Raw genomic sequence first — 13,067 nt, forward strand, 5'->3', positions numbered from 1 at the left:
CTCTAGCCATAAAATACCGAAACCACAAGCCTACTGCACCTCTATCTCTATCGGTGGGAGGTAGAAAATGTGTACTTCCTGTCGTCAAACGCTCCAAGCACATGCATACGAGAGGACCACAATCCCCTCTGGCTTCCTTCGTTTGTTGTGGCGCGGTCTCGTCTCTGATAACTGTAACATTGAACTTCTTTGGCTTCCTGTTTCCAGACTTAGTCCAATAATCAATTGCATCCAAGAATTTAGCCAAATGATAGCTCCATCCCTTAATCATATCTCTCAAATCAGACAATGATATGTAATTTATCATGCTGTCATATACTATTGTCTTTAGGGATGGGAGCTGAAGCTCGATGAGAAGCCAATGAGTACGGTCCAAAACAGGGATAAACACCTACATCGAAATGTAATAATTCAAATTACGCACTTATTTATGAACACCTTTAAAATATTTAAACAAATATACTAACCTTATCGACCTCCCACCATGTAGGATAAAGTTTAGCTTGTCCATTAGCCTACACATATGATTCCTGTCGTTGATTCTTCAAGTGAACTACATGAAAAGACGTCGGCATAATTGTATATCGCATTTTTTAATATTTTTCTTTAATTTCCTTACAATTAGAAGACGTGTCACCCATGCATCAATATGTTGTTTTACAAAAAAAGACATATATTAGTGAATTACATAAATTTTAAAAAAAAATTAATCAAACTGAAATATAAGAAATATAAGACTTACCCCCATCGAAATAGCCGTTATCTTCAACCCCTAATAATACACCCCACCAAGACCGTTCAATCAAAAAATGTATATCATCGTTGAGTTTGTATATGTCAGCGTAACACCCTTGGCTCCGCTCATGTAGATAAAAATCAACTGCGGTCTTAGCCCAAAGGGTATTATCCAGAATTGTTTCCCGTAGTTGTTTCCTCTCCACTTCATCTGCCGGAATGGTACTGGCTGGTAACTTATACGAAAGCCAACAGTCATCCATCATGTCCGGCACGTGAGGGGGCTTCTCAATAATTCGATATATTACGCCGTGTGAATCGGGCTCTAGAATGTTGGGAGGGACCTCTTCAACGATAACAGTGGCCTCTTGAACGGTGGGAGGGGACTCTTGAGGGATGATAGGGGTCTCTTGAACGATAGGGGAGGCCTCTTGAACGATGACAGGTGAGTCAGGTTTTTTCTTACGGATTCTTCGCACTATTGGGGTGAACGGAGACGTAATGGCACGTGCACGTCGTCTGATGCGTGAACTCCGTCTTGCAAGAAAAACCCGACGTAGAGCATCCACCTTAGCGGGCCGCTAAAAATAAATTAATACATAAATCAGTAAATAAACAGACATGATATTAAACAGTGAGAACAAAGACAAATATATTTCAAACTTGCACGGTATTCACCCAAGTTATTATTATATCATTGTTCACAAAATGCATCAGATAACATTCCAGAAGTAAGCACTTATATAAACATTTAAAAGGACAACATATAGGTTTAGTGCAGGTTAAGCACTTATATAAACATTTAAAAGGACAACATATAGGTTTAGTTTAGGTTCAATGATAACATAAAGAGTAGTAGTTTATTCTTGAAACTTAAATTTTCAACACTGTGAAGTTAGTATTTATCTTTTGGTTGAAGTAATGCAATTCATTCAAGTTTCAATTTGCAGAAGAATAATAGAATCTGAAACTTAAAATCGCAACGCGAAAATAACTATTGCAATTCGAAAATGACTATCGCAATGCGAAAATGACTATTGCAATGCGAAAATGACTATCGCAATGCGAATTTGGCTATCGCAACGAGAGAATCGCAATGCGAAATGAAAATCGCAACGCGAAAATGACTATCGCAATGCGAATTTGACTATCGCAACGAGAGAATCGCAATGCGATTTTCATTTCGCATTGCGATTCTTTCGTTGCGATAGTCAAATTCGCATTGCGATAGTTATTTTCGTATTGCGATAGTCATTTTCGCATTGCGATAGTCATTTTCGCATTGCGATAGTCATTTTCACATTGCGATAGTCATTTTCGCATTGCGATAGTCATTTTCGCGTTACGATAGTAAACTATTCTTCTTCTGCAAATTGAAACTTGAATGGATTGCATTACTTCAACCAAAAGACAACCAAAAACAAAATACTAACTTCACAGGGTTAAAGAATAAACAGTTAAACAGTATTGGCAGCAACCGAATGAATTTACTAAGCAATCTAAGTGAAATTACGAGTAAATTTATCATCAAGTTAAATATGAAAAATATTAAACTTACCTCGTTGCGTAGAGTATGAACCTCGTTATGCAACGATACTACAATCTCACGTAGAGCTGCTACCTCACCACGTAAAGTAGACACCTCAACACACCATGCACAATTGTCATCGCGTAAAGTACCAACCTCCTCACGCAAGGCATTGACCTCATTACGTAACTCCCCTAACTCATCTCGTGGAGGTGGAGGTGGAGAATAGGGAGATAAACGTCGTGACATCTTTGCCAGTCACCTATCATGAGGTGATGGTGGAGAAGAGGCTCGATGATGTGACAGAATAGGTGATGACTCTTGTTGTGGAGGTGTATATTCGGGTCGATCAAGTGATAGCTCTGGGTGAGGTGATGGCTCTCAAAGTGGTGGTTGCTTATCATCCGTGCCATAAAAAAAAGCTTACTAGCTTGCCACCAATCAGTGGCAAGCTCAGCTTCCGTGGGTGTCAGCCTCTGTAATGGAGTGTTGGCCTCCTAACAATATAAAAGCTCAAACAAAGTTAAACGTGTACTAGTAATAACTTGTTTATAAACATATGGTAGTATTTGTGTTAACTTATATTATTTATTGTAGTATACGGTAGTAAATCTTCCCATTGCTGCAAGGACTGTTTCCTCTTCCAGGAAATAGCCCTAGGAATATCATTAGAAGTTTTTAATGCATATGTCTACATGGCGGGAAAGGCCTCAAATATCCAAATCTACAAACAATATAATAACAAACATTAGTAATTGTTAAAGAATTAATTATAATTTTGGAAACATTATATAAAAATTATTACCTTAAAGGCCCAAATAAAGCCTGACAAAGTGTATTTGGAACCATCGCCACGCAAACTTTTCCGATCATTAAAGGCAGACGACAACTTATTCCATATAGCTCTTCATAGATACGAACCCCACGGAAACATGTTCCATGCATTTAGGTCCTCTACTAATTTAATTAGATCATTAGGAATAGGTTGTCGGGCCTCTCTGCCTAAAAAGCCGACTTGCAAAAGTATTAGAAGGCATACTCGGACAACATCGACCTCATCCATCCGAGTAAAACCATATTTCTTATTCAATAATCTTGTCAAGTCTTCCACGTGTAAATTCGACTTCTCCGTTGACTGCTCAGGAAAAACCCGGGAAAACCATGATAGGCGGGTAATATGTCTAGTGTACCGATCTACATCATCGTGTCCGAAGCGTAGACCGGTGATTAAGCAAAACTCCTCCCGCCCAAAACACGTATACGCCGGTGGAAATCAAACCATATCTCTTCATCACGACGTTGTATAGTCTCTGGTAGATCGCTAGTCATGGTTTGAAGAAACAGATGGGTCAACATAGCATCTCCACCCGGATGTTGTACTTTCAGCCATGGCCCGAAGCAAGTATCCTCAAATATTTTTCTTTGTGCAGGTGAAAGCTTCGACGCAATTGTTTTGGCCAGGCTTACTTTATTTCTTAAGGTCAATTGAGCCGAATAAAAGTTCTGCAAAAACAATAAACATACCAATTTAGATATACCAAAAACTACACTGTGAAGATATGAACAATAAAGAGTAGTAGTTTATTCTTCAAACTTAAATTTGCAACACTGTGAATTTAGTATTTGTTTTTTGGTTGAAGTAATGCAATTCATTCAAGTTTCAATTTGCAGAAGAAGAATAGTTTATGAAACTTTAAATCGCAACACGAAAATGACCACCGCAACGCGAATTTGACTATCGCAACGCAAAATGAAAATCGCATTACGATTCTCTCGTTGCGATAGTCAAATTCGCATTGCGATAGTCATTTTCGCGTTGCGATTCACTCGTTGCAATAGTCATTCTCGGTTTCAAATACTAAAATTGAAAGAAACTTGAATGGATTGCATTACTTCAACCAAAAGACAAAACAAAGACAAATACTAACTTCACAGGGTTAAAGACTAAACAGTTTAGCAGTATTGACAGCAATCGAATGAATATAATAAGCAATCTAAGTGAAACGGTTAATCTATTATTGAAAACACCAGTAAACTTATCATCAATTTCAATATGAAAAACCTAATAATAATGCAAAAATTTCAAAATAAAAATAATTAAAAAAACTAACCCTCGGTGGTTGATTTTGTTGATTTTCCATTTCTGACCGTGAATGATTTCGCCGGAGATGGAGACTGTTATCGTCATGGGGACTGATTTCGTCGGAGATGGGGACGGATGTCGCCTTAGAGAGTGATAGATGGAGATGAGACTGAGTTGTGATTTAGAGTTTTAGGTTATGAGTTGCGATTACGGGATATACTGTGGACGGTTCAGTGTTTCGATATATTAATATATTCGTGTTTGGAATTTGAAAAAAAAATACGCGTTAATACGAATGGCGCTATGTAAATCGCATTGTGATAGTCAGATTCGCATTGCGATTTGCGTATTCGCATTGCGATTTTCCAAATTCGCGTTGCAATTTACGTATTCGCATTGCGAATTAGGAAAATCGCAACGCGAATTTAGGAAATCGCAATGCGATAGTCAGAATCGCGTTGCGAATCTGGAAACTGATTTACGATACCGGAGATCGCGTTGCGAATTATCGATCGCATTACGATTTAGTTGGTCATTTTGGTAAATTAAAAAAAAAATTAATTAAAATTATATATTATAAGGCATTTTTGATCAGTGAATTTATTTCCTCTTTTCTAAATTAGAAAATATGGTTATTTGTGTTCGGAAACCACGAGAAAACTATTTGAGTATATGAGAGTAGAAGACTGAAAACCAAAACAAAAATGGCGCTTTTCTTCACCGCACAATCTTCTTCTCTCTTCCTTTCCCAATCCCTTAAACTCAAGACTTTCCTCTCTCAAACCTCTAAACCCTCATTTACCCTTCCACTTAAACCCCGAACCCACCTCAATTCCTCTCCTTTCGTTTCCCTTTCCAGCTCCCGGTCCAACCCTACTCCCGAATCCGATTCCTACCGAGAAACCCCCAGACCGATTAACATAACCGATGAATGGGGTGAAAAATCGGAGCTCGGATCGGAACCCGAGCCCACCAAGCTCCCGGATTATGATCCTCCGAGGAACGAGGACGAGTGGGAGGAAGAGTGTATTGAGACGGGTAATGGTACAACCGCCGCTGCCCAAGGAGGAGCTTCCGATGCAGCGGAGAAAGAGGCGAGGGAGGGCTTTGATGATAGGGTTGCGGATTTGAAGAGGTGTTTGGTGGATTCAGTTTATGGGACCGAGTTGGGATTTCGGGCGAGTAAGGAGCTAAGGGCCGAGGTTTTGGAGTTAGTCAGTCAGCTGGAAGCGGTTAACCCGACCCCGGCTCCCGTTGAGGCTACTCAACTTCTTGATGGCAACTGGATTTTGCTGTGAGTGTCTTCTTTATTTAACACAATCTTTATACACACACACACACGAGGCAGTTCCCTTCACACAGTGTAAAACTTTTTAGTTTTACACCTTTTAAGGATCGTAGAATGAGAGAAAATAGAAGATTGAGTATTTGGTCGATCGACTGTCTCTGGGACGACCCTAATCGACATAGACATTAGCTTCATTACATGTTTTGAGTCTCATCATTGAAGGGAACCTTGTTGATAAGTTCATGATTGTAAATAATGCTACTACATGAATAACACATGTTCTCATCTCTTGTTTATTTGTTTTCCCCAGTGATGGTTTTGTATAATTTGTATCTCTAATCGATCAGGTATACTGCATTTTCCGAGCTGTTGCCACTTCTGGCAGCCGGTGCAACCCCACTATTAAAAGTGAAAAGCATAAGCCAAACAATTGATACGGCTAGTCAATCTATTGTCAACTCCACCACATTGTCTGGCCCTTTTGCTGATTTCTCCTTTAGTGCATCTGCTACCTTTGAAGTTAGATCTCCTTCAAGAATACAGGTAATTCCTAAATTAAACCCTGTTGTTATATATGTGTGTGTGTGTGTGTGTGTGTGTGTGTGAAGTCAGGGAAGTGGGTTACAAACAAAATTTATGATGATTAGATCAAAGTTTTCCTATTAATTTTCAGGGTAAAAGTATTGTATAGTTCCCTGTATTATAAAGTGAAGTGTATTTTGGCCCCTGTAATACAAAATGAGCTAAGGTCCTGTATGTTAGAAAATAGTATTTTAATAGTTAAAAAAAATCTTAGTTGTATGAGTTGGACTTAACTAAATGATGTGGGCATTTTTAAGTGATGTAGCATGTTCACCAACCTATTGTAGATTAACCTGAACCATTGTACTTAACCCCACTTGATTTCATACTTTGTTAACCTCTTAAATGCAATGATTCAGGTTAAGCAACAATGGGTCAAGTGGACATACCTCGTCATTTAAAAATGTTAAGTCATATATTAAATTAGGGTCACATCATTTAATTAAGTTCGCCTCATAAAATAACAATTTTTTTAAACCATTATAGAGATGTCATTTTTGTTTTATATAATGTATATGGGCTTTTTTGCTCATTTTAGAAGTATAGGGGCCAAAATACACCTTATGCTATAGGACATGGACTCGTATGACACATTGAATTTTCAGCTGGCGGGATACATCTATGAGCAAGCAAAATGTTAATTGAAAGGAAATGATTGCTTTCTTATTATTGAATTTGGAGTATGGTTAGCGTGCTGTTTATTACACTTGAAACCCTTTGGAAATCTTAATGTATGAAACATTTGCTCCTAAGATACTTATAGTTTTTTTCCATGAAACGTCCAGGTTGAATTCAAGGAAGGCATACTGCAACCTCCAGAAGTAAAACCAGCCGTTGATCTTCCTGCCGATGTAGAAATTTTTGGTCAGAGAATTAGTTTGTTGCCTGTGCAGCAATCTCTTAACCCACTGCAGGAATTGGCCGCAAACATTTCAAGAACAATTTCTGGTCAGCCACCTCTTAAGATTCCCATTCCTGGCAACCGATCAAGTTCCTGGCTTCTGACTACGTACCTCGATGAAGATATTTGGATATCAAGAGGAGATGGTGCTCTTTTCGTGCTTGCTAGACAGGGAAGCCCTCTTTTGGAGCAGTAGCCATGAGCATTATGCGTATGTATCTATGAAGGAGATATACATACTGTTGTGTCATCTTTATTTATGGGAAGAGGAAATTTTTGCTTTTGATTATTTGAACATCTCAAGTGTTGGATATAAATGATATAAAACATACAGATGTAGAAATTGTATCGTATAACGTAAGACTAGAAATACATGTTTGATGATGTCTATTGCTAATGGCGCTGAGTGGAACCATCTCTGTTAGTTGGGTTTAGTATTTTCTATTGTATGTTTATGTTAAAGTAGAACCATTATAATGACTTCAGTAATATACTGATGGATGGGAACTGGTATTTTAATTTGCCTATTAATACCATGATATCAAAGCTACTACGTTGCTCGCTTTTCCTCCTGTGCATTCTTTGTAAGCTGGATCATGTTGAATCCAGGACAACAAGAAATGAGACTGAAATACAAGCATTGCTTGTCATCAAGGCTTGAATACCAGTTGATCCTTACAGGGTGTTCAGCTCTTGGAATGGGTCACAACATTTCTGCAACTGGCAAGGAGTAACATGTAATCGCTGGCATTGAAGAGTGACCGCCCTGTGCATCTATCATCACTCTAATTGGCAGGTGACCTTTATCCTCGCATAGCCAACCTCATGGTGATCGATCTCGGGAGCAACAGCTTTGATGGTCCGATCCCTCAAGAAGTTACTCGACTGCATCGTCTAGAGGAATTGGTTCTCACCAACAACTCCTTCCAAAGTGAACTTCCAACAAACCTTCCACGTTTTTGAACTTAGAGGTCGTCAACTTAGACGAAATGTGGTCGGAGGGGAAATGTATGCTGAGCTCGGTTCTTTGGCTAGGCTTAAACTTCTATTGGAAAAGATGCTCAAAGGCAGTATCCCCGATTCTATGAAAACATGCTCAAAGGCAGTATCCCCGATTCATATCCGATACCATACCGGAAGAGATGGGAGGCTTGGAGTTCCTTGGATTTTATGAAAACATGCTCAAAGGCAGTATCCCCGATTCTATTGGAAAAGTTTTCTATGCGTACACAGATAGAATCATAGGCGAAATACCTCCTTTCGGAATACAATACCGTACCGATATGAATCATAATTTAAAAGAAAAAAAAGAGTGAATCAGTTCAAGGGAATTGAACCCGACGTGAATCGAACACGCAACCTTCTGATCTGGAGTCAGACGCGCTACCATTGCGCCACGGATCCACTTTGATTAATCACTTGCATAATACATATTATCTACCTTAAATAAACACCAAACTACGCGAAACAAACTTCTCATAATAAGGGAATCTAATGATCAAACTAAGTGAATTTTAAAGGTAATATAACGAAACATCCCATCATTTTAATAGGAAAAAAACATATATAAAAACGTGTATAGTCTATAGATACTAATAAGAAGGTGAAATGGTCACAGTTGGGTCATTGAGTGTGTAAAGAAGTAAGCAGTAGAACCAACCGTTTGAATGTCATAAAAACCTGCCAAAACACGCCCCAGGTATGAGGAGGTAAGGTCGTACAATCATGACAACAACAACAACAACAACAAGCAATATTGTAGATTCAATACCTCGTCTATGAAAGGTATAACTACATTGATAACGGATCAAAGTTTTCTCGCATCTACGTGACACTGACTGATAGCTCAAAACAAACACACGGTCAAGTAGTAGCGCACACAACAGACGCTATTATATTGATCTGCATGAACACGCATGAAGCTGTAAAATACTTAACAAATATGCAAACAACCACCAGAACGGGCTGAATCTGTCTCATTCAACACCCACATAGTGCACGAAATAGGATTAGGAGAGACGAGGAAATGTAGATATGCAAAAAAAAAAAAACAGAACAGTTCTATAAGGTCTATAAGGTCAAGCTTCCAGGATACTTGTTTACAAACCATGTCAGGACACACGACAAAAATGTTTGTATATTCCTAGCCAACATTTGCTGCTTGACCATGAGAGGTAATGGTGAAAGCATAAAGTATTGAAAAAGGCATCGGATATAGCAAGTGCAAAAGGTTAGGAGTCTAATAGCATCCAAATTTTTCGGATATAGTTGCAGTAATTGGAAATAATTATCAAACATGGTAAACGCCATAAAAGCAGGATTCAAGAACAGGGTAAATGAAAAACGGTTATGTAAAACCGGCATGGAGTTGTACAAGATATCATGAACCCGTATTCAATACCAGTAGCTGAAAAGATTGTAAGTGTACCACTAAACGTTCCAACTAATTCTCAATCAATCATCACCAGTAATCTACAGTTGATACAACATGTGGATATCAACACATAACTTGGCATTCAATTTCAAAAAGTTTTCCATAACAGGAAAATTAAAAAGAAAAGAAACCGACATTTTCCCTCCATTTAAAGCACCCATAGCTTTCTTTTGCAACTTATCATGCAAACTGGAAGTACATTCCAAAGTTAATCTTTAAGGGGAAAAAAGAGTGAGAAACTGTTTAAAACAGGCTAACCGTACGTGATATTCAACAGCAACATTAATACATCGATTACTTACAAAACCTAGAAGAGAATATGAACTACCAATTACATGCAAATTCTAGAGGAGAAAATGAACCATTTCCAGAAGCTAAATTTCAGAGTTCACCAAAATGTATTTGTTCTCTCCAATATTTACCCATCTTATACATCGAATTAGCAACATGTAATAAACTCAAAAGAGGAGCTACCAATTCGTATAAACATTTTTGGCTGGATTAGATGAGGAACTACCAATTCCATTACTTCAAAGAACAAAACTCTTAAAGAAGCACATCAATTTAATCAATGCATATAAAAAGCAAGAGGAAATGAAATGAGGCTATCATTAGCAAAAGGAAATTAAAAATGAAATTATCATTGAAAATATGGAAAAATTCACTGATTGAACTTGTCAACGTGAAAACTATAACAATTACTAACCAAAATAAACACTTAAAAGCCTTAGAGTACAACTTAAAAGTTCCCTAAAACGTCAAAGTATTTTGAGAAGTACCTATCTCCAATACATGATTAACATCGAACACCATGTAATTGTTGTCAGGAGGTTAAAACTAATCTCAAAGTACCCAACCTACTTATTTGAACCATGTATGAACCGATGTCCAAGAATCGAAAATGTGCAACTTGCTTTGCCTACAGGAGCCAGCATCAGGGTCCCAATCCTTGTACAATTACAACAACCCTCCAAAACAACCAACTTTGTAAACAAATCAAGCTACTCCTTTTTTTCATCAAACTCTCTACAATTTTAAGGTCAAACTTGAATAGAGTTCTCCATCTCTTCCCCATCGCTACAGCAAGAATTGGTCACAGTTTTCCTTACTTCTTCCTCACAATTATTAAGCAACAGCCTTCCATCATTCCCTGCCATTTTCTTCTGGCTACACTCCTCAACCAAACCCTTCTCCATTTCTTTCATATTCAAAATATCGCGAAAGAAATCATTCAAAACCATTTCATAACCGGGCATTTTCGCATAACCCGGAAAATAGTTAATGTCAATGATAAGATAACGATTCCCGAACCGGGTATCCCTTATCACATCGAAATTAAACAAATTCAATTTCATAGCCTTTCTCAAACCCTTAGCAATATCTGCCATGAAACTCTGCGGCGGCAATTCAGTATCCTCCAAATGCATCATCTTATAATACTGATCATCTTTTTTCTCGTGTGTAGGCAAATTGGAAACTTGAGAAAACCGTAGAGACCCTTCTAAAGTCTTCAATTTTTCTTCTGAAACATCGGGTAATGACTGCCTTTTAACACATTGCACATAGTCCCCAACAACGTAAACCTTGAAAATAACCCCTCCATGGTTAACAAACTCCTGCAATACAATTGGGGGCTTGAGCTTGTTCAACCCATCGCGGTTAAAAACCAGAGTCATTTTGTGCGATTTGGCGCTCCCATCAGCCACTAATGGTTTCGCAATCACCGGGAACTTAAGCAACTCCCAAGCTTGATTATCGAATAGGGTTTCTTGATCGTAAATCACAATCTGTTTAGGGATCCCAAATGTTTCGCTCTGATTCTCGATATTCAGTTCCGACACCACCTGCAGCATCGAAATCCTGTTGTGTAGCCTTTCAATCGCGTCGGGAGAATCGACGATTACCGCATTAGGGTTTTGAGAACAGAAATCTTTGAGCTGGCTCTTCCAATCCTCGCCGTACAACTTGTGAAGGACGCAATCGAACGGCCCTTGATCGACCAAAGGACGCTCCCTATCGATCTTAACCAGATCCACGCCTCGCGATTTCGCTAGATTCACCAGAGATTCACGGATGAAACTGTTCTCCTTCTTCGGCAATAGCGCGTAACCAATCTCGAATCTCCTCTTCTCTCCCGCCATTTCTGATCTTTTCCCACCAATTCGATTCCTTTTTTTTATATAAAAAATTTTCCCACTTGTTTTCTTCGCCGCTTTAAAGCTCGATTTCATAAAACGAAACGCTAGTCTCTTTTCATTTTAAAATTTTCCAAGAACCAACACAGAAAACGGATTTACCACTAATAATTCATCAAAAATACTCAATTTTTTTAGAGTGGGTTTTCTTTTTAAAAAAGATATATTTGTTCAATTTCTGGAAAACATTCGCTAGAAGCCTTCGAAAAATCGAAAATACGATTAGCTGGAGGAAGGTGTATTTATAACCATGACAACTAGGGTTAGAAAGATGACATAGTAACCCGGGATGACTATACTATTGGGACACGTGGCGTGTTCTTGTGAAGATATGCCAATTCGCGCCTCACAGTCGAAGAGAATGCGTGGACGAAAATAGACGGTTGTTGTTAGAGATAAAAGTGACAGCTGAGTGATGATTGGTCAACGTTGATTTGAACTGACGTGGAGGATGCTTTTTTACTTTTCTTTTTAATTTCTCCTATTTCGAGAATCTTTGTTGAAAAATAAAGAAAATACGGAATTTGAAATGTGTGGAATTTGAAGATACTATTTTTTATTCATATTATTATTATTATTATTAATATTATTATTATTATTATTATTATTAATATTATTATTATTATTATTATTATTTATTATTTATTATTATTATTATTATTATTTTTACTATTATTATTAAATATATTAAATCCATATAAATTACAAACCAATTACAATTAAACCGGCCCAGTTACAAACCAACTAAAATCGGTCCAAATCCAACCAGAAACCCTAAATATTTGGGTTTCCAGTTAGGGTTTCCTAACCCTAATCATCCTCAGCCGCCTCATCACAGCCGTTGGATCTGGCACGATCCAACGGTCCACATGGCTCCAGAGAGGAACCCTAGGGTTTGATACCCTAGGGCCACGCGGCGCCGCCCCAGCTTCCACGCGGCTGCCGACAGTCTTCTCGCCGCCTCCGCCGCTGCCACGTCCCGAATGAAGGCTCCAGAAGACAGAATACCAGCCGTCCATGCCATGGCTACTCGGTGAGTCACCACTGGTAGTCCGGTGACTCACCGAGAGCCCTTCTTCGGACCGGTCCGATGGCTACAACGGTGGTGGCTATAAAAGCCACCACCCCACCTGCGAAGAAAAGACACAGATACAGAAAGAAGAGACAGAACCGGAGAGAAAAAAAAAACAGAGAAAAGAAAAAAAAAACAAACTAATACCAACGATCTCAGCAGCAAAGAACCGGAAGAGAAAAAAAGAAAAAAGAAAAAGGAAGAAGAGACTTACCGAGGAAGCTCCGACTACCAGATCTCACCGGAACC

General features: G+C 38.5%; 2 protein-coding genes and 1 non-coding gene across 3 annotated transcripts; 1 reads left to right on the plus strand and 2 right to left on the minus strand.

Annotated features, from left to right (window-relative positions):
- The first annotated feature begins 5,008 nt into the window (after positions 1–5,008).
- On the plus strand, positions 5,009–7,541 carry LOC120194531 (plastid lipid-associated protein 3, chloroplastic-like). The gene is made up of 3 exons (XM_039196810.1): positions 5,009–5,640; positions 5,982–6,177; positions 7,002–7,541. Exons 1-3 carry the CDS (start codon positions 5,051–5,053, stop codon positions 7,311–7,313), a joined length of 1,098 nt encoding a protein of 365 aa, XP_039052741.1. The 5' UTR covers positions 5,009–5,050; the 3' UTR covers positions 7,314–7,541.
- Positions 7,542–8,449: 908 nt separating this feature from the next.
- Positions 8,450–8,521, minus strand: TRNAW-CCA. The gene has a single exon. It is a non-coding gene; the product is annotated as a tRNA-Trp (tRNA).
- A 1,673-nt stretch (positions 8,522–10,194) lies between these two features.
- Positions 10,195–11,858, minus strand: LOC120194521 (inositol-tetrakisphosphate 1-kinase 1-like). Its single transcript, XM_039196801.1, has one exon. It carries the CDS (start codon positions 11,780–11,782, stop codon positions 10,592–10,594), a length of 1,191 nt encoding a protein of 396 aa, XP_039052732.1. The 5' UTR covers positions 11,783–11,858; the 3' UTR covers positions 10,195–10,591.
- Between the last annotated feature and the right edge of the window lie 1,209 nt (positions 11,859–13,067).

This window comes from Hibiscus syriacus, unplaced genomic scaffold (assembly GCF_006381635.1).
Source record: "Hibiscus syriacus cultivar Baekdansim isolate YM2019G1 unplaced genomic scaffold, ASM638163v2 tig00004457_pilon, whole genome shotgun sequence".
NCBI lineage: Eukaryota > Viridiplantae > Streptophyta > Magnoliopsida > Malvales > Malvaceae > Hibiscus > Hibiscus syriacus.